Source organism: Strix aluco, chromosome 4, assembly GCF_031877795.1.
Source record: "Strix aluco isolate bStrAlu1 chromosome 4, bStrAlu1.hap1, whole genome shotgun sequence".
Classification (NCBI taxonomy): domain Eukaryota; kingdom Metazoa; phylum Chordata; class Aves; order Strigiformes; family Strigidae; genus Strix; species Strix aluco.
The window spans coordinates 126,532,619-126,559,345 of record NC_133934.1 but is presented as its reverse complement, the minus strand read 5'-3'; the positions used below and the strand labels follow the sequence as shown (position 1 = coordinate 126,559,345).

The 26,727-nt window shown below is 40.0% G+C and overlaps 1 protein-coding gene and 1 long non-coding RNA gene across 11 annotated transcripts; both read left to right on the top strand.

Annotated features, from left to right (window-relative positions):
- Positions 1–299: 299 nt before the first annotated feature.
- Positions 300–21,807, top strand: NAA30 (N-alpha-acetyltransferase 30, NatC catalytic subunit). Of its 10 annotated transcripts, none has more exons than XR_012622872.1 (6): positions 300–377; positions 665–1,576; positions 9,039–9,162; positions 10,547–10,648; positions 11,210–11,265; positions 18,496–18,576. XR_012622872.1 is itself a non-coding variant. In XM_074821037.1 (5 exons), the coding sequence occupies exons 2-5, from the start codon at positions 668–670 to the stop codon at positions 18,631–18,633; spliced, it is 1,227 nt and encodes a 408-aa protein (XP_074677138.1). In that variant the 5' UTR covers positions 300–377; positions 665–667; the 3' UTR covers positions 18,634–21,807. The 10 variants fall into 10 exon arrangements, 7 of the variants coding, with proteins under 7 accessions (XP_074677138.1, XP_074677139.1, XP_074677142.1 ...); XR_012622871.1 differs by lacking the exon at positions 10,547–10,648 and adding an exon at positions 10,100–10,221 and having other exon boundaries at positions 18,496–18,572; XR_012622873.1 differs by lacking the exons at positions 9,039–9,162; positions 10,547–10,648; positions 11,210–11,265; positions 18,496–18,576 and adding exons at positions 5,619–5,716; positions 6,644–6,729; positions 8,528–8,605.
- A 2,540-nt stretch (positions 21,808–24,347) lies between these two features.
- LOC141922046 (uncharacterized) lies at positions 24,348–26,313 on the top strand. Its single transcript, XR_012622870.1, has 2 exons — positions 24,348–25,330; positions 25,459–26,313. It is a non-coding gene; the product is annotated as an uncharacterized LOC141922046 (long non-coding RNA).
- The last annotated feature ends 414 nt before the right edge of the window (positions 26,314–26,727 follow it).

Genomic DNA, 26,727 nt, shown 5'->3' with positions numbered 1-26,727 from the left:
CAGTGCCGGCCTCACCCGGGCAGGCCGCGACCCCACAGCGGCCGCGGGAGGGGCTGCCCCGAGCCTCCTGGGCTAGCCGGCGGCGGCGGCGTGCCCGCGGAGCGGTAGGGCCCCGCGGGGCCAAGACGCCGGGCTCCGGGCAGCGGGGTCGGGCCAGGCCGGCAGCGTGAGGGCGGCCGGGCCCTGCCGGCGCCCCCGTCCCGCCCGGGCCCACGGCGAGACGGCCCCGCCCCGCCGTCGCTAAGCCCCGCCGCCAAGGGAGGAAGTGTCGTAAAGGCTGACAGGAAACTTGGCTGCGGGTTACGGCAGCGGCGGCCGCGCTTGGCGGCCGCTGGATGAGCGGAGAGTGGGAGCCGCGGCGCTGAGGAGACGCGGGGGTGAGTGGCCGCGGTGGCGGGCGGGGAGGCCGCGGCGGCGGCGGGTGGCCGCCCGGGGCCCGCAAGGGAGCGGGGAAGGGCCCCGGTGGCGGCGGTGGGGGGAGCGGGACAGCAGGAAGAGGCGGCGGCGGGGCGGCGAGGCGGGGCCCGGGCACTGTCTCTGCCTTTGTTCGCGCCCCCCCCACCCCCCGCGACCGCGGCCCGTGAGGCCGCCGCCTCCCCCCCCCTCGCCCCCGTCTCGTCTGACGCCCTCCTCCTCGGTGAGTTTGTGTCGGTCTCTCCCGTAGGATATGGCCGAGGTACCGCCGGGGCCTAGCAGCGTCCTCTCCCCGCAGGGGGACACGCTCTCCCCCTTCCCCGGAGGAGGAGGGGGAGGGGGGGCTGCTTCCTCCTCCTCTTCCACCTCCTCTGCTGCCGCCGCCGCCTGCACCGGGGCCCAGGATGAGGAGGCCGAAGAGGAGGAGGAAGAGGAGGGACCCGCGGGCGGACGGGAGCAGCAGCGAAGAGGAGGAGGCAGCGACGGCGGCAAGGGGGGGCCGCAGCAGCACCGCCACCACCACCACCATCCCCCGCACCACAACCACCAGCTCAACGGCCTCATCAGCCCCGAGCTGCGGCACCTGCGGGCCTCTCTCAAGAGCAAGATCCTCAGCTCGGAGGCAGGGGCAGCCCCCGAGGGGCTGGAGAACAAGCGAGCCAGTAAAACAATGGGCTCTGGACAGCAGCAGCAGTCATCGCCCCCGACCACAGCACCGTGCTCATCCCCCCTTACCAACCACCTCCCTCCCCAGGAAAGGACTGCACCCTCTCCTCCTCCTTCTCCCCCAGCAGCAGCAGCAGTAAGAGAGGACAGGAGCCAGCCTGCTGCCACAACTACAACTGCTGCTAAGACTGCAGCCCGCAATGGACGGGCAGGAGAGACTGGCTTGGAGGAGGAAGAGCAGGAGGAGGGGGATAAAAGAGGGGAGGAGGAGGAGTCCTTGCTGCAACTCTCCGCGTCCTTAGAAGCAGCTTGCAGTTTGAAAGGCTCGGGAACGGACTCTCAGCCCGAGGAGGACATAACGATACGATACGTCCGATATGAGTCAGAGTTGCAGATGCCCGATATCATGAGACTGATCACCAAAGATCTGTCTGAACCCTACTCCATTTACACATATAGGTATTTTATCCACAACTGGCCACAACTTTGCTTTTTGGTAAGTGCCTGAGGGGGCAGGGAGGGCAGGAACTGGGAGTGGTTTGGGGCTGGGGAGGAGAGGATTAAAGGGTTGACATTTGTGGAAATACTTCTAATAATCTTTGTGTGCATAAGGCCAAGCTTTTTTGGGAGTACCTGTCTTCCTAATGAAGTCTCCTTGTGACCTGTGCATGTATAAGTAAACCATATGCCTGAAGCTCCTACATTTGTTAATATATGTTTTAAGTGGTGGGAAAAGGGTTTGAGCACAGGGCCAGCATCCAGGAATTCAAGGCTTCTAATCTTGGTTTTGACATTGACTTTGGTGACCTTTGGTAGCTCATTTTATCATTCTGTCTCAGTTCCTAGGTTTGTAATTGAAAAAGAAAGTACTTAGTACACTAGTGTCTTAATGAGTGCTGAGTAATTCTTGCACAATGGTTTTAAAACAGACTTCAGCATGGCTAGCATGTAAATGTTAAGTGATACATGGAGAGACGCTGTGAAAGGTTTTGTAGACTTTTGATCTGTGAGCTTACTTTGAAAAAGACAAGTGCAACTGTATTGCTTCTTACAGGTGTGATAGTGTGTGCAGCATGCAGCGTGCTCCTTAGACTGTCTTGCTGTACTAACAATGTATTTAGTGTTACATTCTTCCTACTGAACTATTGAGAAGATTGATTTACCTGTCACCCTGTCTTTCTAAATGATTAGCACTTCTTACAGAAGAACTTGTGTCTCAGTTGAAAAGCATGCTTTTAGGATGATAATCTGTCCACAGGTATACGAAACTGAGTATAAGTTGGCCTATGAAGCATACATGCACAGTGGGAGCTTAGCTGTGTTTGATTTACTCATAGGAAAACTTATGTCTGCAAACCAGAACATTCATGGGAGTGTATGGCACTTCCTTGCACAGGTAAATGATGAATTATTCTCTCTTGATGTTTTAATCAAGGCTGGACACCTCTCTGAAAGGTATGATTTAGCCAGAGTCAAGACACCCTCCAATTGAGGAGTATCTCTGTAAAATTTTAATAGGATATGAGTACAGGAGGTGAGGCTAATGGAATCCATCTGGCCTTAAACTTCCTGAATGTTCTTGGTTTAGGGTCTGGTATAATTTATAGTGGGATTTATATGATTTATAGGAGGATTTTTCAGAACTGTGCCTCTTAGAAACCCTGAAGAGGGAATACAGTAGGATTATAGGAAGTTGAGCAAAGCATTACCGTCTGGAACAAAATAGAAATATGAAAATATTTGACAACATTGTTCGATGCAAAGTCATGTTTGCCATTATAAGGATGCTGATCAGAGCAGAATGGTATTTTTCAAGCACTGAGCTATGTGTGTGACTGATTTACTTCATACTGAAAATAAATGCTCGTGAACTACAAATGACAAATGTCCATACTTTCAGCATCGAGTGTATTGCTGGTAATGCCAAGGTAATGTTGGATACTATTGGATCACAATGCATTTGTTTAGACTTTAAATCTGTATCTTTTTTGTCAGGAAGTAACTTGAGAATTTTGTTATGAAGAGCAGTGGCAAGTTGTTTGACAGAGTACTAAAACAGATGATTTCTAGTAAGTACATTCAAAGAATAAGATATCACTCAAGGAAAAGAAAGCGTCTTAAGCTTATTTTGTAGTGACAGCTTTTTTTTTTAATAGCCTTGAAGAATCAACAAAACTTTACTTGAACTCTGTGTATTGCCATTTTTTTGAAGAGTGGAACAACGTAAAGTACATAAAACCGTAGAGGAGAATATGTGGCTATGAACATCTAAAGCCAGCGAATTGTTATCTACTTAATAATTTGAAGGTCTTGCAGTATGTTGAGTCAAGTTTGATGGGGTTTTTTTGTGACTGGTTTTAGTATTTTTAAGGTTTGTTTTTTTAGAGGTTGTCTTGAAGACTTTCTGTTCTATAAAATTTAATTTGTTCCTGCAGTTAATGGATTCCTGAACTACTTCTATCTAATAAGTCTCTTTAAAATATTTATCTCCAGTCGGGGACTGCATATTCCAATTAGCAAGAACAGTGTCAGGAGGGCGAACAGAAGCATAGTGCCTGATCTCGCAGAATCATTTGTCTATAATGCCTTGTGGTCTCACACCCTTCTGGGTTCAGGTTTTATTTTGGTTTTGATTGGTCTGGGGGAGAGAGTTTAGACTGCAATTTGACTGTATTTGAAAAAATATTTGTAGGTGTTCAATCAATTCCTTTACTGAATCTCACCATCACCATTTTTAAAATCTCTGATGCTTACTCACATGTCTTCATTGCACTGTCATGGGCTCCCTTCCCTTTTCTCAACATGTGAGGGAAAACTGCTGTCCTGGTTTTGGCTGGGATGGAGCTATTTGAATTGAAGATGGGATGTCTGTTTTTGTAAATGATCAACAAGTGTCCCTTGCTGATATTTATTCAGTAAACCATCATAAACACTGTAATTTTGCTTTCTAGCATTTTGGATACCTGACAGTGCAGAGCTGTTTTATGGGCGCATTATTAATATCATTCCTGATGATGATTATCTCATGGGTTTGACCCTTGCTGAGTTTTGGCTTGGCCTTCCCAAGGTGCACCATTGCTCTAATGGCTAGTGCAAGGGCTGCTTGCTTTTCCTTTCTGTTCAACTACCTCTTCCTGGCTTGTGCCAACACTTGTGTTTCTCTGATTTGGGAAGCTAAGGTAGCCCTCCCACCAACAACATACAACATATAAGAGTGTGAGTATGTGTGTATATGTTTTAGAGTCAAGTTTCTGTTGGTTTAGGGCTCCAAACACACTCACAGTAGGATGTCACAGGCACCGGTGTTGGTGCAAGGAAGGAGGTGAAAAAGCACAGCTGGAGGGAAGGCATAGGACCAATCCTAACTAGTCAGTAGCGTGGTTTTGCTGTATAAAACCACTGTATGCTCAAAAAAAGTTCATATTCTACTTCAAAAGGACTTGGAGTTACCAGGAATCTTCAAAGCATGTTCATTTCAGTGTCGAATTCATTCCTGACTTTAGGGGTAACAAGTTGGGGATAGTTGATGATCAGTTCTGATGTGTTACACTGCAGCATTATCTGACTGAGCTGTTGCAAGGGAATAACCTTCTCCTCCATAAACTGTAACTGTCTGCTTAAACTCGGGTTTCGCCTGTCTTTGGAAGAGCAGGTTTGCACTGTGCGCTAGGTGTGGATGCCCTGTAAATGCCTGGTTTTTACTTATTCCCAGAATCCCTGTCAGCGCAGCTTCTCTTCAAATGACTGATGATCACCACTCCTCTGTCAAAAAATGACAGAGGAACGCGGTATCTTTTGTTTCACGTGAAGCGTTTTGAAGCATTGCTACAACTTTGTTCCCATATGGATTGTAAATGCATTTTCAAAGCTGCAGCTTCCTTTTAAAGTGTATTTTTGGCTTCTAGTCTTAGCAGTGTTAAACTTCTAAAACTTTCATTTAGAACTGATACATTAAATATTTCAGAAAATTGTTTTCAAAATATGTTAGCATGGGAGAGGTGAGCTTAGGAAACCTCACTGTGTGCCAAAGTCTGGGTAAGACAGGACGTAATAAAAGCAGAGTTCTGGCTGAGTGTTGTAACCTCTCCTGTAATTCACAATACTGCACCACTCAGCTGCCTTTTAAGAAAAATCTGGAAAAATCTGTGCTTTTATTGGGTTCTTAACTTTGCCACTAGCTCTAGCAGCATTTATAATTTAAACTTTCACAAGTTTAAAAATAACCTATTAATTCCATGTAAGTGGTTTTAGATGTGTTGTAAATCCTAAATGACTGCAGTTAAGATCTTGTTTTATACTAATGCTTTGCTTTTTTTTTTTTTTAATTGGATTTTATTCAAGAGTCTAAGCATACTTCATGTTGAAATTAAGACTTGTAAGACATCGTCCCTGTTTCTAGTTGCAAGAAAACTTGGGGCGTAAAAGAAGAACCAGAAAAGTTAGGAGACTGCCTGGGAAGTCTTTTTAGCCTCATGGCAGATGTAGGAAGAAGTTCTATAACATCCATTCCCAATTTGCAAACTCTCTCTGTATTCCAGTTTCCTCTTAGGAGCGATCGTGGTTTCAGATACAGGCTTGCTGTGTTACTTCTCTCTGTCAGCGGCTTTGTGAAAACTTCAGTCATTGCAGCATCTGAGTACGTAACAACAACGAGTGTGGTTATTCTGGCAATGCCCTTGGCACAGGAGGGAATTACTCGTGTCCAGTTTCATAGAGTGGAAACAGAGCGTGATTTGCCCAGTATCATAAAGAGCTCTGACTGAACTGCCAGACTTTAACCATTAGCCTAAATGTATCCTCAGATGGCATTCAGGAGCATGATGTAAGCTGAAGGATTCATACAGAGCTGTTTCTGTGATACTTTGGGATGGATTTTGGTGCATGTGTGAGAGGGAAGCTGTATTGCAGTAGCGCAGGTTCTGCTGCATTTGAATCGCAAAATATTTCTCTTTCAGGAGCTAGTTGGTTGTTTTAATCTTCTTTAAATGGGAAGAAATATCACAGGATCTGGGTATTAAATGTGCACTCAGACCTTGGCTGACAGACATAATGCCATCTTTGCTAATGAAATTAATGCCAATTGTTTAATTTTGTGAAAAGTAATGTCCTTACTGATTTACAGACATTTCTGTGCTAACTCTTCTAGTAATACATGGTTGCAGTATGACAGTATTAATCTAGTTTGTTTTAAATATTTAAACTTACTCATAAGAACAAAGTTAATGCAAATATTGAATTTGAATTCATGTATGTTAATCCTGCTAATGACTTATGATTGAAGTAAATCTTGTAGTACTCAGTGGGGTTTATAATATATAATAGTAACTTAGGGTGAATTCTCTTTGTAGAAACTTGTATATTTAGAATCACTCTCATATACCTGAAAGGAAAATTTGGCCCATGATTGTCTTTTCATAAATGGTGTTGTATGGGAACTACTTTTTCTCTCTCCTCCCCACTCTCCCTATTTCAGTCTGTTGGGGTTTTTTTTCTTTACACAGTTTAACCTTCTCCAGGGAATTAAATTACAAAGTTTTACATCACGTTTTACGTTCATTTCCAGCTTTAGATAAGGTTCGAAAGAAGGAGAAGGGAGAGGAAAGGCAACAAAAAAACCTCAAATTGAGGTGGAAATGCAGCACTCCCTCTGTAAGTGGAACAACGGTAGATTAACTGGCAGACTTACCTGCCTAAAGACAGAGAAATAGATTTGTTTGGGGAACTGGTAACAAAGTCATACTTTATTCAGCTGTCTGGCAACAGTAGTAAAACCAGTGGGTATTTGCTTCTTTGATCACTGAAACAAAATTCTTTGCTGTTCATTTAGTGTTTTAAATATATGATTCATGAACATAGCTTTTCTGAGAAGTGCCCTAAACAAGAAAGAACACAGATATGCAACGTCACTAGTCTTGACGTATGTTAAAAAAAAAAAAAAATTCTTAAAAATTATCCGCATGGCTGTTACGATCAACAATTTGCACGTGTTCACTTCAGGGCAAAGCATAACTATAACAGTTTGTGGTGTGCTTTTTTTTTTTTTTAGTGAGGTATAAGATTACATCTAGGTGCTCTGCATAATTATAGCAATGTTATGAACAGCCTGTCTGATGATACTCTTTATTTAACTCCCTGGTTTTCTCAGGTCTGAGCCGAGATACAAAACTTGCCTTGAGCTGACACTTTGCATACACAGTTTTAGTATAAGTACAACTTTTCTTTCCTATGGAATAAACTGTGTTTTAGAACAAATGAAAGACTGCTTAGAGGTTGTGTATTTCAATCCATTTAGATCATGCTACAGTTTCTGTTCATCGTTTTAAAAACCACTTGTTTAGATTGTTCAGGGTTGTTCTTGGATACTGCTAAAAAAAACGTGTTTTCCTGCCAAATAAAAACTTAGCAATAATTATATTTGCCTGATGAGTTTAAACTGTATTAGAAATGGTGTTAGGATCATGCTGTATCATAGAGCTTTGTAACTGCAGCTCATACGTTTTGGGCTGCTTCATTTCACCTTTGATACAGCTCCTGGTTGACAGCTAACTTGGTTAATAACCCACCATCCAGGCAGAGATCGTAGAAGACGTTATTATTCTTGGGGTGAAAAAAACTGTGTCTTTGTGCCTCCACTACGAAATGCATGAATGAATCTCCTGTCTGTAGCCTCTTAGCCTACAAGCTCTATACAAACAGGTTGAGGTAGAGTATAGAGTATATACCGTAGGCTTTGGAGGAGCGAGCACTGGGTTCACAGGTGGGCTGCACTGAGGCCTGGCACTACTGGCTCTGGCAAGTCCTGTTCATTTGATGTGTCTTACTGATGTAAATTTGAATTATGCCGAAGCGCTTGTGCCAGCACATGCTTGTGCCAATCATGTGCTGTAGTCCCGGTTTAGTTGCTACTCTTGAGCCGAAGGCTAGTTCCCCCCTGCAGATACAGGTCTATCAAAGTCTGTACATCCACTCATCCACCCATACGTACAATTATGAGTTTCTTTTTTATCTCTGTCAATCTTTCCTGAGTGAACAGTAATTCATTCTCCCCTTGGATGCTGTCCTACTCTGCAGCATTATTCAGTTTTACTGCTGCAGGTTACAATGTCATTAATCCCTCATGCTGCCTAATCCTTCAGTTAACGTGTGACTAGTTTTTCTTACACTCTAATACATTTAATCGTAAAATTCTGGTGAACTTAGTGGTTGTGCAAGTAGTTTGATAAGTGTTTGGGGAGGAGTTGGGTTCTTTTGTTGTTCGTTTGGGTTTTTTTTTTATTCTTCAGACTAACTACATCTCCTTGACCATGCTTTTCGTGACAGTACCATTGGGATTAACTGTCAGTGCGTAGCTCTTAACAAATGAAATCTCTGAACAGTTAAAAAGTGTGAAATTAACTGTGTGCTTTTTTGTTTGTTCTTTGGGTGTCATGTGACTAAAAGTGACAAGTTTCTAAAGATGAAGCGCAGCAACGTGATCCTTTGTGGCCTTGACATTAAAACCAGTCAAAAATGAAGCATGTTGTCTACCACAGCCCTTGTACATGAAAATTCAGATCACTGTAAAACAGGAATGGACTTTTCTTCCTCTGTGGCAGCCCATGTGAAAGGGTGATTTATGCCTTAACCTGTTTTTTTTTTTCTTTTTTTTTTCCTCCCCCTTTTCTATCACATGTGTTCTTACCTGTAGACTTCATGGAATAGTAATGTGGTTCTCTCCAGGACAATTCATTGGTTGTTAATTGACTTGTAACTTTATTTGAATGTAATAAAGAAATAAGAGTCCTTTAATCTTATTTATACTTTTGGAGACGTTTTTAAAATTTATTTAGTTATTTTTTTTATAGCTTTATGCAAACAAATTTTGTGTGGCTGTTTCACTTAAAATGAACTGGTTTACTACTTTTGGTAGCACTGTAGATCACAAACTGAGAATGCATACGTGTATGTTTGTCTTTAAGGCCATGGTAGGTGAGGAGTGTGTAGGTGCCATCGTCTGCAAGCTGGATATGCACAAAAAGATGTTCCGCAGAGGTTATATAGCCATGTTAGCAGTGGATTCCAAATACAGAAGAAAAGGAATTGGTAAGAATAGCCTTTTTTGTTATTTCTTACTTAAATCCTGTAGTTGGGATAACTGTAGCTGTCATAAAGGTTTACGCAGAACTGAACTTTTAGATGTGGTGGTTTGTCTGTCATCCCCACCTTACACGACCACACAGGCTCCCCAGTGGCTTTTTTTGTTTTGTTAAACTCGCCTGAAATGCTCTGAGATTTACATCTGGGATACCATAAAGCTAAAAAGAAAGGCAGCCAGCAGCCCTTTACCTCTGCCTATTACCACTATTACCAAATAACAACAGGGGGAATTGCTTTGCATTTTTATATGTGCCCTCATCACTGTATTTCTGTGTTATGTTCAGTCTATCTTTTTTCAGTGAATTTATCCGCTGACTTGCCCCTATCAGTTATGCATATATTGCCTGTTGGGGAGAATGTATAGTTCGTTGTGTATTAATAAGTGAAGAAAACTAGTTGTGTATTGCTATTTGACTGAAAAGGAGATCTGTTTTCTTGGGAAGTTACATGATAAAAGAAATCACTCTTGGCAGGGAGTTTGCCCTCCCTCGTTAATCAGTTTTGCCCTGATGAAAGGATGTTTCATTCTAACACCAGTTATTCTAGCTGGCTTAATTAAAGATTTGTTCTTATGGAAGTTTTTTTTTTTTTGTGTGTTGGTTATTGTGAAATTACATTTTGTAACATTTTTAACGTCAAATGTAGACGTCAGCTTTAAAGGCTAGAAGAGTGCTTTGCCACTTATTCACACCGAACAGCTCATACTTTTGTGATTAAAGACAGAAGATTACTTGCAATGGAAAAATACGCTGATACATTGCAGAATGGTACCATTGTGTTTGTTTTCTTCATAAAAAATACCGACCAAAACTCAAAAAACCTTGAAGTACTACATATTATCATGACTTTTCAAGCATGTGCGGATTTTTTTTTTTTTCTCCAGTGCAATTCAAAAGCCGTTGTAGGTTTCTATACTGGAGCAGAGGGAAGAGGATACTGAGAAATCCCTGTCTCTCCTTTCCTTTTAGCTGAGTCATGAAGGAGCCTGCCATAATTTAAATGCAGGTGCTTGGATTCATAAGTAAATAAGAACTAAAGCTATTATGAAGATCTCTGCAAGATTTTTCCCTTGCTTTAGTCAGTTCATAATTTTAGAATTATATAAATAGAATTTATATTTAAAGCCTTGCTTACTTTAGCATTATGTATGTTGACTTTTTCCTACATTTGCCACCTTGCTGTTTCTCAAAGTGTGCTGTTAATCTGAAGATTTGTTTTATATGTAGTACAGTTTTGTCATATGTTCAATGAAAATCTTAATTTATTAAAGCTTTGAGAATACTTTAAAACATTCTCTAGATTCCTTGGGGTTTTTTTTCCTTTTCCTTAGCCTTCTTATGGAAGTGAGATTTATGCAATTTCATTGAACAGCAGTTTTTTCCACTAATAACTTTGAAATCAACTTTCAATTTCACCCCAATTCTACAGACAGGTAGGGATATTACATTTGTAGAACTGTTGTGAAATAGATGAAGAATAATGATAAAGAATTAAATTAATGCTTGACCGAGGGGAAGGGATGGGCTTCAACCATATTATTAGATACTAGCAAATCCAAATGGGAGTCAGCCCCAAGAAAAGTGGTTTCATAAGTTCTGTTACTAACAGAAGTATTTGTTTTAGTAAGAGGAAATTCCCTTGGAAGATGAATGTCCTTCAAGTACGTGCCAGCAGATTTTGACTTTAAATGCAACAAAAAGGAATGAATCACATCTTGGAAGGCTATATATAACACTATGTTAAACATAGAAGCCTGTTCCTAATATCCTTGTGTTAGAAGAATCTTGCGCTCAAGCTGAGTCTCTGGATAACTTTACAGATTATTTTAATGTTCAAACTTGAGATTGCAACTTGACTGCAACTTCTTGTTTCTTTCTTCCTTTCCTCCCTGCTTTCCCCAGGTGTCATGTCATGTAGGTAGCACACGTTAGTCATATATAAACCAGCATCTTTTGCATTGCAACTCTGACACTTACTGAAATCTATATTTCAGGTACAAACTTGGTTAAGAAAGCTATTTATGCTATGGTTGAAGGAGATTGTGATGAGGTAAGATTTTATAATCAAAAACTTTCATAATGTAAATGGTTTTCATTCTACTGTATGTGGATTCATTTCACAGGTTTTTCTTCTACAGAACTGGGTTTTTTTTAGGTGGGGAGTGGGTTGGTAAGAAGCTATTCCTTTTATAATGAAAGGAAAAATAACCTCAGAAAAACATATGGCACAAATAGGAGAAGGATTTTCTAATTTTGTCATAAGGGCTCAAATTCAGCGTTTCAGGTTTTGTTTTACTTTGCAAAGCTGCCTCAGCCTTTGGTCGCAGGCACATTTTCCTCCAAAGACTCTAGTTTAAGGTGCTGCTGACCAGTGTAACTTGCATGGTGTGTGGAATACTTCCATACTTCTAGAATACACAGAGATCCTGGCACAGTACATGCTGTAGTACTGCAGAAGGTGGTTTTATCACAGCAAGTGATCAGGACTGTTCTGACAGTGCATAGCTGTATTGTGTAGCTCTGACAGATCTCTAATGATTTAGCATGTCAGTGAAAACTTGGAAGGAAAGTGACTGAATCACTGTCAGACTTTCTCAGGCCTATATGTTACTAGTCTTTCCTTTTCCAGATTAGTCCCTACTTTCTTTTTTTTTTTTTTTTTGGCATATATATAAAGCAACTAACTATCTTTATATGTGCCATGTTTAACTTGTGAGGAACTCTCCCTGCAAGCATCCTCCTTAATCTGGTTATCTGTCCCTTTAACTTTCAGCTCCTTGGGACAATGCAATTGTTAGCTTGTTCCTGATAAGTGAGCACTGTGTCATTTCAGTGTGTCATAGTTAATGACCCTTTGATCTCTGTGATCTTGTTTCAACTGCTTCCTCAATTGTCCTTCTGCGGTGTGTGAAGTTTCTTATGCAAAACTACAATTTTTGTTGCAGGACTTCTGGCACATACTCTGTTTATTCTTCCACTTGTTGTGTTACGCCTCTTGCAGCATCCCTGCGTATGTTCTGACTTCATTCATTGTTTGAAATATTTATTCTTCCCTTCAGATTCCTTCATGCCTCTGCTTATTGGTGTCATCTCCCCCCCCCCCCCCCCCCCCCCAATTTATGTTGTACTCGGGCAGTATAGTACAATCTGATAGTTCTGTAATTCTTTAAGTTCTTTGTTTTGGCTTGTTGCTTCTATCATCGTATGCAATATGCTTTGCTCTAATCTGTTTTACTACTGGCTACATTAAACTAATAAAAAAATCCCCTTTTTTTTGTTTGTTTGTTTTCCATTGCTTTCCACTATGGTCTTGAATTTATTTGCCATTGCTAGAGCATTTCAGATTAAAAGAAAAAATTAAAATAATTGAGGAATAATACCATACTGTTCACATCGCAGTTGGAGAATCGAAATGCAGAGAAGTGAATTGCCTACTGTTGTTAGAGTCGGTAGTAGAACTGGCTATTTCTGCTCAAGCTACCAGAGTTGCAGTAATTACCATATGATTTATGAAGGCATGTGTACTACTTCGCACGTAACTACATTTCTAAATTGGATTATCTAACAGGTAGACGCATAATGATCTCTCCTGTGTCTGTCTTTTTTTTTTCTACCACTGTAATACTAGTCCAAGAGTGTTTCTTACTGGTTTTTATCTTCGTCAAAATGAAATAAATATGATAAGGCTTACAGGCTAGTCTACAGTGAGACCTCATTAAGTCTTAGTCACAGATTTTCATCTATGATGCTGTATAAATGCTTTGTACTAAGTGCAGAGGGCATTTTTTCAGAGACTGCTGCTGTCCCTCTTTAATTGAAGGCACTACAATTCAAGCTCCTTGAAGTGTGTGCTGGATGGGTGCAGGCAGGTTTCAGTTCCAGTTTAGAAACTGTGTAACCATGTTTGTGGGATGATGATTCTGAACTAATTATGTCCTGCTTCTTGGGGGCTTTTTCATCAGCTGAGTCTTGTGCTGACCACAGCATTTTGAAATGGGGGCTCATTATGCCCAGGCAGCATGGAGAGCAAGCAGAGTGTATTTCTGACTTTCTACACTGGTCAGCAGAGGCATATCCACACTGATTTTGATATATTTATGTTGTTCTTTTTCACGTACAGGTTATCAACAGCCAAATAGCCAGTGTTTTTGTGTTTTCTTCTTTTCTTTGCCACCACGTGTAGGCTTCTTCCAGATACATATGGTACAAAATAATGATGCTGGTTACTTGTAGGTTAATCGGTAGATTGCAGAGTTTTCAGTCATGACCAGAATCTGAAAAATCCAACTAGCCAACCACTAAAAGCTCTGTCTGACAGAGCCAGGACACCAAGACATTTACCCTCACCAGTTTTCACAACAGTTGTTGGGAGAACAATTTCTGGCTGTCTAATTAATACCTAGAGCTGATCAAACATGAAGTAGTGCATCAGAGTAATTTATCTTTGTGAGGTGTGTGGATAGTTTAATCATCTCTGCAGCTCTTAAGATATTTTTCTACATCCCCTAATAAAATCAGAAGCATGATGAAAATAAAAAGATGCTGCTACTTGATATAGGATGAACTGCAATTCAAAAAAAGGCTTTTTTCTGACACTTGCTTGGAATAGGATTAAAAACATGAATATGCAGCTGTGGGTGTCATGAAAAATTTCCAAAGGCTGCTTGGAAACTCTTTCCTTCAGTCTAATTATGGAATAGATGCAGTAAATATACTTAATTTTAATACCTTCTGGCATATAATCTGATAAATGTTTTGTTCAGTGTGTTGCTTTTCAAAGTACCATAGACTGGACTTTGAGGTATCCGCATTGAGTCCTGAAAAATAAAGGATTTATACAACATCATAGATGAAAATCTTTAAGTCACTAATGATGTGTTAGCATTTAAAAGTATGCTGCAATATTTTAGTGATTAAGGAATTTTTTTTTTCTTGTAAGCTAATTTAATGGGAATAAACTAAGCCAAGACTATGGAACAAGTGATTTACTGTGCAAGCTCCTGTGTCCAGCCAGCTGCCTAGGAGGTAGTTTATGCTATATGCCATGCTTCAAAGCTGAGAAGCAATATCTTTCCAGTCAGAGGTTGCTTCCTGGCTTGGGGAAGCTGTGGATGAGTAAGTGAAGCAGTGAATTGGCCGGGATGGGATCTGTGTGGAGGGGAGGAGCTGGCCATGGCCTACAATAGAACGGAAAGGAGGGAAGTGATCTGATGTTGGGGATGGGTCGTTGAACTAGAAATAACCTTCAAGCCTGAAGAAAGTACTCAACAGCATGCTTTGAGCTGGAGTGTCTGGATATAACGTTACAAAACTTGAGGGATCTTTGATTTTTTTCAAAACTTTTTTTCTTTACCTTCGTGACTTTCTCAGGCATTTGATGTTAATGAATTCTGATTGGGGTAGTGAACTGAAGGTTTTCAAGATTATAATGGCCTGAGTTTCCAATAGGTCACAATGATTCAGAATAACTTTATGGGATGGTTACATAGAAAATGTGAACTATAGAAATAAATCAGGTGAAGGTGAATAGCTTTGCTCCCATCTTCAAAGTTTTGAAGAGATTTTTCTTCTGGTGTGAAAAAGGAAAGTATGTGCTAACTCCAGCAAGTTGGGTGTCTGGCTGATTTTTGTACATTTGCTGAGTTTTTACTGACAAGCAGTTTTCAAAAATGGTACTGCTTAAGACCTTCATGTGGAACTATTACATCCCTTAATCACAATTAGAAAGGAGGAGTTGTTCATTCACATGTAGGTCTTCCATCTGTAACAAATGACTGTAATCTGCATACGATTCATTCAGTTCGTATTACTGAAATAATGCACCATGTAACTGGTAACTAATCAAAATAAGACTCTAGTAAGTGGGACTCTTAAGAGCTTTTTTTAAGCAAAATGTAGAATATGAAAAGGAGTTGCAACTTCTCATGAGAATTCCCATCGAAACTTGAGAGTGATTTAAAGTGTGGGTTTTTTGACCACAACAGTAGGTGTGTCATTTTTAATTCAATATCACACTTATAAAAATATACATTTAATTTTTACATAATCCTATTTGAAATTATCAAACCATTGACAGTTTTTTCTTAACCTGCAAATCATCTAAGGTATTAAATGTTATATTTTCGGTGCTACCTTTCTTTAAAAGTTAAGGCAGTTAAACTGATGAAGGACACTGGACAAGCACCCATAACTTGAGTCTGATCCTATGCCAGACTTACAAGTAAGAATAGCAACCTCTTCTGTGAGTGCTGAGAGAGTACTTTCTTCATTTGCTTATTTGGTTTGGCTGTATTCATTCCATGACTTGAATTCTAAACTTCAGTTCATTCAGAGTATGAACTGAAGAAGCAAAAAATCTTGACCTCTCCATTTATCTTCAGTTTAGGAGTAAATTCTAGTAATAATAATAAATGTTGCACTCCACTCTCGCTGTGGAAGATTTCTTGCTTCTAAACGCAGTTAAAATTAGAGAGTTGAGATAAAATGTTAGGTTTATGAAATTCAAGATATAAGAGAAAGTAACAGCCTTCAGAAAGTTGCAGAAAATGCTGTTAAATCCAATCAGACCTTTGCTGGTCTCCAGGGGAGGATGTAATTGTGTTGTTAGAGGATTTAACAGGCATATGTGTGCAGCAAAGTAGACCCTATGAGACCAGAAATAATGTAATGATTGAAGGTTTGGAGCTTGATTGAAAATCTCACATAGGAAGAGATGAATCCTTCACAAAACAAAGCTAATGAAATTTGGATAAAATATGACTGTTTCCTTTTTAGATAATAGAAACATGTCTTTAGCCCTTTGAGATCAATGCAATATATTGAGATCAGGGAATTACTTTTTTTTTTATTGTGACAAGTCTTCCTTAGAAGTACTAGAGCAAATCTCTTGCATTTGCTTTCAAGATGAGCATTCACTCAGGTAGTGGAATTCCAACAAACCTGAATTTCAACATTTAACCACTCCCTTAAATTCAATGATCTGCAGTGTTGGAAGTCTTTTAGCATTGCAAGGTGTTCAAGCTTGCAGCTGAATACAGACTTGTTATATCACTCTGCTAGGTTACTAAACTTTTATGAGAGTGAATGCCATTTGTAGCTAAGAGTTCAAATAATAGTCTTCTGCACTGTGGATTTACATGGGTCAGATTTCCTCTTTGGCGTAACGCTTTGTTTTAATTTGAATTAAGAAGTTGTACAATACACGTAATTGTATAGAAAATAGCACTCTTCAGGAAAACTATTGCACTTCCCTAGTTTGTTATAAATTAATAGTTACACATTTCAATGGATTAAGGATGTTAAGAGTACTTGATCAAGTCACAAGACTTGATAGTAGTATTCTGTGAGGTACCAGGTAGAGAAATTCAATCTCTAATTCTTACCATAAGACTAAGAGTTGAATTAGGTTGTCTTAAGTGTGCAGGTACAACAGACTGTCCTGCTGTAATTGAAGAACTCTGACTGTCAGTGGTTTAATGTGTGACTCTTAGTTCCTTTTCAGAAAGCAAACAACTTCTAAGTCTTATGTTGTTCATTGGGTTGTTAGTCTCAGGTTCACTTTCTTTCAACATTCCTATGCTGAGAAGCGCAGGAGGAATTATCCATTGGAATGTAGTTAGGGAGGCTTGAAACTTGAGTAATGGTCAAATATATACATCAAATGGATTTTTAAATCTTATTAAAGGTGACCAGTCTAACTGATGGCTGCCTCCCTCTTTTACATTGGCTTAGCCACTCCTCAGACTGCAGAAAACAAACCTGATGGAGAGCAAAAGGAAAGGTTTTCTACCAGATTGCTTTTTGAAGTAGCTCAGCAGCAAGCCTAGTGAGCTGGCAGAAGAGGTGAGGGGGAATGGAAATGTGTGCCTGAAGGCAGTAGGACCTCAGAGTCCATAAAGTAGATTGACTTAAACTGCTCTACAAATACAGGCTAATATTTTGTTCCTGATTTTGAGGGGGTGGGGGGGATGTTAACCAGTTTTCTTGCTTTTTATTGTAGGAGAAGGGAGTCGTGGGTTCCTGGGTTTTGAGCTGGGGTAGATGACTTTTTGTGGACTTGGGAAGGTTTATGTATATAGTTCTAACTACAGAGAGCAGGTATCAAATGCTGGTTTAGAAATAGCCATTAGTGGACTTAACACCAGCAGCGATCACTGGTTTGCTGCAGAAATTGCTTAGGCTGTATTTTCATTGTATGGTCTTTCTACAGTGTCCATCAGCTCTTGTTTAATATGTGAATGTACATTGTCGTGGGACGGTATGTAGTCTAGTCAGCTTATTAGTTCAGCCTGTGTTCTTGCACAACCATGATCTGTCCTTAATAGCAGAATCCTTAAATAATTGAGTTGGACAACAGTAAAGAGGCAAAACAAGTTTTTAGCATTTGGAGTGGGCGCAGGGCTTACCAGTTATGGCAGAGCTCTGTTGAGTGCCTTTGGAGACAAAAGGGAAAAACAATTCAGAAGGATATGCTTCAGGAGTTTTGTAATTAACTTCATGTTAACGCCAGTGCAGTCTTTTTGCCTGTGCTTCAGACTTCTGCGACAATGTTGAGTCGTTGCTTAATTTGGACTACTCATACACTTGGGTTTGGTCTGAGCTACCTATGGCAGGTCTTCCTGCAGCTGGGGTCTTACCAACACAGGGGGAGAAGAATGGAGAAAGCTGCTTTTTCTTCCTGGTGTGCATTCTGATTTGAGTTTGGGATACTTGCACTGAGCACATATATTAGTTGCAAACATTGGGTCCGACGGCTAGTTGTAGAAGGCTGAAGCCTGTATCTAGGTCTAAATCTATCAAATTAGAGATCAAAGATATTAAATGACTAAACAAACCTCATGTGCCAAGTTCTTGTAACATGAAAAAGTTCAGTTGCTCATTCAAAATTCAAAGTATGTTTTGGACTGTTTGGTAGGTTGGGTTTTGAGGTTTTTGCGGGGGGGGGGGGGGGGGGGCGGGGAGTATTGGACAGGGGTTGTTTGGTTTTTGTTTGTTTATTTTTTACCCTAGCTATTAGGAGTCGAAATACTGTTTACAGCAAAGAACTAAAATCTTAATATGAATTCAACTTGTTTACAATTACAGTTGTTGGTTAACTGCTTTTTTTTTTTTAACGTAGGAATGGAGAGGGGTTGCTTGAATAAGTCAGGACAAGAAAAACTTAATTCCACTCATTGCTAATAAGTGTACCTTTAAATAAAAACTTTGAAATTGTTTCAGTGGTCATGTAATTGCAACTGCTTTCTAATATGATATTTTTTTTTCTTTTTTTTCCTTAAAGGTTGTATTGGAAACAGAAATCACAAATAAGTCTGCTTTGAAACTTTATGAAAACCTTGGTTTTGTGCGAGACAAGAGGCTGTTCAGATACTATTTAAATGGAGTTGATGCACTGCGTCTTAAACTATGGCTGCGTTAAAAGAAACCATCACATCAAGCAACTGACGTCCCAACAGCGCAGAGTTGTCCTTTGCATGCAATGCAATTTGTACAAAATTGCTTTGCAGGTGGACTTAGTAATTTCCATGCAGCTCTTTCTGTCAGTGTCTCATTGAGTGTCGCACATATTTGTTGCACTTTGGCATGGCGCGTTTGTTCAGAATTAAAACCGATTGTTTCAAACGTCCGAGTTCTTTTGGTACCAGCAAGATGTGCCAGTTGATAGCCAAGATATGTTCATTCATTTGCAAGTCTACTGACTGTATTACATACACAGTGAACATTTTATCAAAGAACCTGTATGCGGAACGCAACTTTTGGTTCCAGAAAAAAGCCAATGTAGATTGTAAAATTCTATAAGTATACTAACATTTCATACAAAAATTGCCATAGTTTTCTGGAAAAAGGCTTCAATTTTAGGTTTTATTTTTCAATATTGAATTTTCCATTCTTAAATATTGGTACCTCAGTGATTAGTGAATGAAAAAAATGTATTGTAGGGTGGGGTGTGTGTTACAATGAGTAACAGTAACAATTAAATTGCGTCTGCCAGTGCCTGTATAGATAAGTATATTTGTCTTCACCTCTGAGTTTGGAGTGCATGCTTTTATTCTTTTACTTTCTTCAATTGTCTTTGCAAGAAAATTTCTGCTTTTATTTAAATTCTGGATTTGATAATAAATTATTTCAGATTTTTATAATTTGGATACTTCTCCCAAACGAGGGTTTGGAAGGCCCCCCTTTTCTTATAGCAAGAAGTGTAAGCTATTTTGAAAACCTTGAGTAGCTGCTAAAAGAGAACCCGATGTCACCAGTAAATCTCTGCTGGTTTTGGATGCACTTTTTTCGTTAAAAGAGTGAGGGACTTTTAAAAGAAGATATAGAAAATTAATGTAAATTGGTATGATTTATTTAATCAAAATTATTGCTAGAAGCTCTGAAAAACAGCTATTTTAAGATAGTTGGAACAATTTTTTTTTTCAGATTCAGATTGCTTTGCTTCAGTGTCCTAAAATGCTTCCATCTTTGGTTCTTGGTCTTGGAAATAAATTTCAAGGTGTATTGTATCCATTTTTAGCTGCTCTCATTTTCTCTAAACTTACATGAGCTAAATTATTGGGGGATTTTTTCCCTCCAGAATCAAAGCAGTGGGGAAGAACTTCTTTCTCTCCCCGTTTCTCGCATTCGCTCTTGCTCTGTTTTTCTCTTTTTTTTCTTTTTTTTTTCCTCCTTTCTTTAATTGGGCTTACATAGGTTTTACCAGTACCCATCAATTTTTTTCAGTAATTACAGTGTCTAGGCTTTCTTGTTCAGTGTGATTATATATCCCAGTTCTATGAATCAGTTGGGTTTTTTTCACTTTGGAAAAAAAAAAGAAATATTAGTTGACTTGTGGAAGAACCTATGTAATCTGTGAAAAAGGATGAACTCTCAGTGAATCCGCTCTTCTGTAGTTGAGCGTACTCTTCAGATTTGCCTTACTACACTTTTTTTTTTTTTTAGGGTTTGGTTTGAGTCATGGATTTATTTTTTTTTTTTTTTTGCTAATTACTGTACATTTAAAAACAAAACCAACAAAACCCCTACCTCCAGTAACATTTGGAAAAGAGCCCTATGCAGGAAAACTGGATTTAAAGGAAAGCCTTATTTTGCACAGACCAATCGCACATGGTGACGGGCATTTCTTACCATGTACAAATTATGAGTTGTATTTGAAAATAAAGATTTTTAATGGAAATTGGCCCTTCTGAGTTTTCTGCTTGTAGACACCATTTGTGCATTTGAGGGGGTTTGTTCCCCTCAGTAAAGAAAACTCATATATAAAATGGTGCCCAAGACAAAGCGTTACAAACCAGAGTCTGTAATTCACAGAGCATGTTGGAGTTCAGCGTAAAGCCTGTGTGTTGCCACTACTGCCTTGTGACATGATCAAACCTTTTGTTCGCATTCTGCCGATCCCTCAGGTTTGCCAGTTTTTCTGGGTGGCTTTTCAGGAGGTTTCGTTCATAGTTAAGACTTAAATGTTGGTAACGTTAAATCAGTCGAAACAGACTTCTCTCAACCGTGGTCCAGGACGTAGTGACTGCTCCGGCTTGCTTGAACTAAGGAGACAGATCGGGGAGGTTTCATACCTTGTTAACAGCTGTTGGACTTGTACCACAAATTGCAAACTGGGCTATCTTGTGTGTCTGCTGATGTTTAAAAACTGAAAAGCCAGACAGGCAAGTTTTCTATTGGTTAATATTTAAGCCGTGGGTGTCTTCAGATTTAAAAGCCGACTTAGAAGTTAGCTGAAATCACTTTTCACAAAGGCACTGCCAAAAGCATTGCTTCTGAGCAAACTTCAAATACAATTCTGTTTGTTTATTGTAAGAAGTAGTTGTTGCCATGCACGTTTTGAAAATACTGCGCAAAATAGGTGCACGTTTCTTTTAAAAGAGTACATTGCCTGAAAGGTTCTGATCTTGCTGCTGTGTAACACACAGTTCACTACGGAAGATACTGAAGCTGTATGTGTTGGTTCGTATTAAAAGAAACAGATTTGTTCTCTGTGTTGCTTGGGATTTGGATATCAAGTGGGAAGCTCTGAATTTGCAAAGAGATGAAAATAAGTTTTCAAAAGAAATCTAGCGATGAAAAGTTGGTTATTTCTCATGTCTGTTGCTAAAACACAGTCCTCTCCCCCTCACCTTTTGCATTGACAAATCTAACTAAGGAGTTGATCATTCTTATGTTTAAATTTGCCCAAATGTTGCTGTTGGCTGACATGTCAGTATGGATGTTTGCATTATATTGTTTTTTAAGAAATTATCAGGTTCATCACCTTCAAGAAAAGTAGGCATAATCTAATTGGTGTTGCATAGTACATCACAAACTATTTTTCAGGGCACTGCAAGACATTGCTAAAACAGAGTGCTATGTTAAGAAAATTTCAGGTCTTGTATAAACATTGCAACCTATATTGGAGTTCAGGTATCAGGTGGGCATCTATGAAAATACCAAGTGTATCTCAAAATACTGGACTGCTGTTTTGAGTGGATTATATTCTTCTGTCCCTTTATCCTTTTTGATGAGAACAAAAACAGTGGGGTTATGAAATGTACAAGCTGTCTAAATACAATGCAGTCAAATAAATGGTTAAGTTGTTTATCTATTTCCTTTTGAATGGAAATGTTCTAATGATTGTTTTGCTTTGTCTACAAAATACCAGTACGTGCTTATTTTTGAGAGCGAAATGGTGGAAAAATGTTTACAAGAGAATTGTTTATCACTACTTGATTTTCATTTCCATGCCTCTGTTAGAAGCATCTTGAATAACACCTATATGAACTTCAGTTTCACAGCTGAACTAAAATGGATCCTTTTTTCATGTCTGTTAAGTTATGACTCATGTAGTCACCCTGGACTTTCCTGGGAGGTAAGGGTGGGATTTTTTAGTTGTTTTGATTGTAGTAAGCAAGAGTTGAGAACTGCTTACAGCCCTGGCAAAGCTGAGAAAAATCTCTCTTAAAAGTGTACGGGGAAGCCTATGGATTTTGAAAATCCTTCTTGCTTTATTACCTCTACAATTACATTTAGGCTCTTAAAACTTTCCAAGAACTTGCCGACAAGTGTGGCCGTGTGTTTGTAAGAGGTGTGCAGATGTCTGAAGGTTGTAACCAACTTCTGCTAGAAATTGCTGGTCGCCTGCCAGCAGCTCCAAGTCTTTTGTTCTTCCAACTTCTTTCTGATGCCTTACAGCTAGTCTGTCTGATTACTGGAGTTCGTTATGAATTAAGCCTTCACAGACATTTTACCACTTCTTACACTTATTTCTATTTGTCCCAGTAGTAGGAACTGTTGTAGGTAAATGGAAATGAATTTCTGACTTGAGGAACTGGATGTTGAGTGTTGCATGTAACTTTTTACCTGGTCATAAACCAGTGACAGACAGTCTTTCTGCTTTTTTACTCCTCCAGTTCCTCCAAGTATTGAATTCTGTGCAGGATAAGGGTTAAATTATTCTTCTTTGTCTTGCACTGCAATCTATTCATAGTCCGAGTATATCTAGTTAGCATGCATGGGCTAAAATAGATTTGGAGAGGCCTAGCATTCCTTTTAATGTGAAATTATAAGAAGTGTTTTTCTCACAGATAATCCAGACTATGCAAGACTGGTTAGGTATTATTTTTAGGAACGAGCGTTTTATGCGTTGCCCACCAGTGTGCACTTTAAAAATCTGTGATTTCTTTAAATATGCAGTGCAGAGGGATCCCGAGCTATGACTCGTACAGGGAGAACTGTCTCTAGGTCTGCAGAAAGGTTTTTGGTAAAGAAGCAGAGGCCTTTCTCCTTCCGTTGCTGTCTGACTCCCTGGGGGAAGGCAGGGCTGTGACTGTGCTTTACTCTTGATCATTGCTCTTCATTGTGAGGCTCGAGGGTAAGGGAAAACAAGTGAAATTCAAAGAGTTTAGAATAGATGAAGTATTGATCTTCTAAACTTGATGTCCTCCACAGGAGGACAGTCCCCCTTCAGTGAAGTTGTGTGAGCCCTCTTCAAAGGAAATTGTGGATACCTGCAGTTTCTGTGGACTCAAGGAGAGACTGAGCAAATCCTTGAAAGAGGGATCTGATGAGAGGTGCTAAGTAGGCAAAAACTGTACGAGTCTCAGGAAGCTTCCAGAGCTGAGAAGCCTCAACGTCGGGGAGACCGCTGGGCAAAGCATCACCTGCTACGTATACTTGCCCCATATTTTCCCAAGATACCTCCTTGTGGCAACTCTTCCTGTACTCCCATTTTATGGCCAGTACTTGAGATTAGAGAGTGGACTGGATGGACTGGTCTGAGCCGGGGTACCAGTGTAGAGCAGAGCGATGCTACCACAGGCAGAGAACTGGCCAGCTCACAGGGCTGCTTTCCATCTTTGCAGGCGTTAGAGACTGAAAAAGCTCTTGATTTGTAGACTTTGGATCTGGGGCTCTGTAGGACAAGTAGAGCTTTTGTTCAGTAATACTCCTTTGCTCTAATATGGTGCCAGAAAAGTTGCCCTGGGGATAAATAGTTTTCTGTGCGTTTTCCTACCGGGCCAGGGGTCTTTCCTTCTGCACAGAGACGAGTGCAATACCCTGTTACAAATTAAGAAGTGCTTTCTGACCTTGGATTTTTCTAAAATGTGCCTCATTAAATGATGATCAGTTCTTGCACCTTGCTAGGATTGCATTTGGTGCAGTCTATCGCTGAAATACAATTGTTTTCTTACTTGCTTCACTGAACATCTGTTATCATTTAGAAAACACAGCTACATAAAAGAAACATCCCCTCTGTCTCAGTGCCAACAATCCCTATTGATCTTTCTTCAGCTACATAAGGTAGGAAAAAGGTCAAATCCACTGTGTGTGATTTATGGTCTGCACAATTCTCTGCCAAAGCTTGAGGGCAGGTCACTGCCTGCTTTTGTTGTGTATATTTGTATTACCCATAGGCCTCAGGTTGATGATTCCTTGATTTTAGATGATTTGAGTAGGAACTGAGAGATTTTGCTTTTAAAAAACCTGTATAGAAACACGAATGTACTGAAAAGTTTTAGTAAGACTTTTTCAGAAATTCTAAGGTCCCTGGGACACACACACACACACACACACCCCCCATCAGATTCAGATTTTGCTAAATCTCAGTATTTAACTTCCTTTTAAGCAGGGATGGAGAATGATTCCCTGAATTTTTATCCATTGCCTCACAGGTGGCTGGAACATGTAATCTCCAAGTGGGAGACATGGATTTAAATTCCACCTCTCCATTGTCAAGAAGTTCCATCCTGGGCCTAAGAAATTCTCCAACAATCAAAACGGAACCCAAAAAGTGACAAAAAAAGATTGTCCAAAATATTTTTTGAATTCTTCTGATAGACCTTTTTCCTATTTTTTTGCACTAACTAATGCCTTGAGTTTTTGAGGTTTCTTTAAAAAAAAAAAAAGATGCAAAATTAAAGATGCAAAAGTAGGCACAACTCCAGTGCTGGAGAGTGGGCAAAGCTGATAAAGAGGAGGTTGTGGCTAAAGATGTAACATGGCAGCTTAATAGTAACTGGCTTCTACTTTTTTGTTTCTGTCTTGTAATAAGATACAAACAAGAAAATGAAGCAGCAGGTGGTAAGTTACCAATAAAGATGAAGGTTGAAAAAGTAGGTGACTCAGCAGCTTTGCTAAGCTAAGAAAGGTTTATGCAAAGCTAAAGTTGCTACTGATAATATGAAGGAGGGGGCAAAAACTGTTAGCTATGCAACCCCCTTCCAGCTCGGACTTTGAAAATACACTCCTTTCCATGAGTAATTTAGAGCAGACAACTAATTGAATGCTCTCGTGTTGCCACAGCTCCCTCCTGAGGGATGGTTGCGCTGGAAAAGGCTCTTAGTCTAAATCAAAATTAGTCTTTAATATTGGAAAGAACAAACAAATGAGCCCTCCGAGTTGGATGCATTTGATGAAAGTGGTTGATGTGTCACTTCTGAATTGCGCTAAGTGTGCTTCAGCCTCCTTGACAAAGCATAAGGGCTTGCTGGAGGAGCTAATTATATTAAGAAGCAAACCAGCTGCTCTTCAGCCAAATTAAGGATGTCCTTTCTCATCTCCCTTCTCCACGCAGCGACACGCTGATCTGAGGGTCCTGCAGCTTTCCAGGGAACGAACGGCACTTTCAGGTGTGCAAAGCTGCCTTCCCCTAATTAAGGGCTTGCACTGTCCATGGCTAACGCTGCTGTTCAGTGATACAATTCACCAGAAAATGTGATTTTTCTAAAAAAATTTTTTCCTGCCGTTTTTCACACAGATGACTTGATCCAGAAGCCTTTCAGTTGTCGGAGGTCCGAAGTCTCCCTTATGCCTGGCACAGAGTGGATTTTTGCAGCTCTGAACTGAGCATGTTGACTTTGAGTGAGCTGGGCTGTCTGAAAATGTAAACAGCCTCAAAAAAGTAGATAAATTGGGAAGTGGTTCAAGCCGCAAATGGCAGTCAGAGTCCTTTTCTGTAAATTACAGAGATTTTTATCTTGCTATCTGAAAGTGACATTCAAAAAATTGCTCTCCTGGGGCTGGCAAAGAAGTTCTTCATTACAGAAAACAGGGCTGGATATGATTAAAAAGAGAAAGTGTTCTCCTTGGGGTTTTTTGTTTTATTGAAGTGAAAATTGAAAAGCTGGCAATCTGGGCTGTCAATGAACCAACGATCACTCGAACAGTTTCATATATAAGCTGACAAATAGAATATGTAGAAGGCATCTACATAGGTGCTACCTTGCATTGAGCAAAGTTAAGAGACTGCTATATAGTCTCAGTATACTCAATCCTCTGTACCTTATCGAAATACACCAAAAATACATTTATTGAAATGTAAAACTTCAATGTTTTGGCTCTGTCTGTGTAGAAATAGCTTTTTTATCTCTCAACAGGAACGCTGTAGTTCTCTGTGAGGTTGTTTTGCAGTAAACTATGTGTTCTTGGAAAGTCCTTCGGAAGAAGCGCGCTCTGAAAACCTTTCCAGCGTCAGAATCCCAGGAACATTTTGAGACCTACAGAAAGAACCCTTTTTCTTTCACAGATTCTGGAAGTGACTTCTGGTTTTTGCTCACCAGCTAAAGACCTTAGTAAATACTTCCAAGCATGGAAATAAAGATTTGGAAAAACATTTTCAAAATATCTTTTTAAAGATCTTTTGCCAGCTCCAGCCTCCTTTCACTCCTGTTTGAGCTTTGCAAACTTTTGGTTTTCAACCTGTTCTAACATTTAGAGAATGTATTACTGTGAGGTTTCTTTGGTAAATAGTTTCCAGGGAGATTTAAATTTCTTTAAGCTGCGAATTTCTGATCCTTGAAATTCAAAGATAATTTTTTGAGGTTTCTTCCAATTGTATCCAGCCCCAAAACTGTCTTCTGTTAGTGTGCATCAGAAGTCTAGCAGTATTGCTGGGGCTATTTTACAGTGAGTCGCTTCTAAAGCATTCCCTGTCATCTTATGGTGCTTTCGGAAGGGGCAGCATTCCTGCAGGCAAGGCAGTGAGCACCCACCCCACCTCATCCGCGAGCGAAGAGCATGGTACAGT

Excerpts from the sequence above, each read along its gene's own strand:
- NAA30 (XM_074821037.1), top strand. The coding sequence starts at position 668 with ATGGCCGAGGTACCGCCGGGGCCTAGCAGCGTCCTCTCCCCGCAGGGG. Across the intron at positions 1,577-9,038 it reads GGCCACAACTTTGCTTTTTG|GCCATGGTAGGTGAGGAGTG; the intron begins GTAAGTGCCTGA and ends TTTGTCTTTAAG. Across the intron at positions 9,163-11,209 it reads ATACAGAAGAAAAGGAATTG|GTACAAACTTGGTTAAGAAA; the intron begins GTAAGAATAGCC and ends TCTATATTTCAG.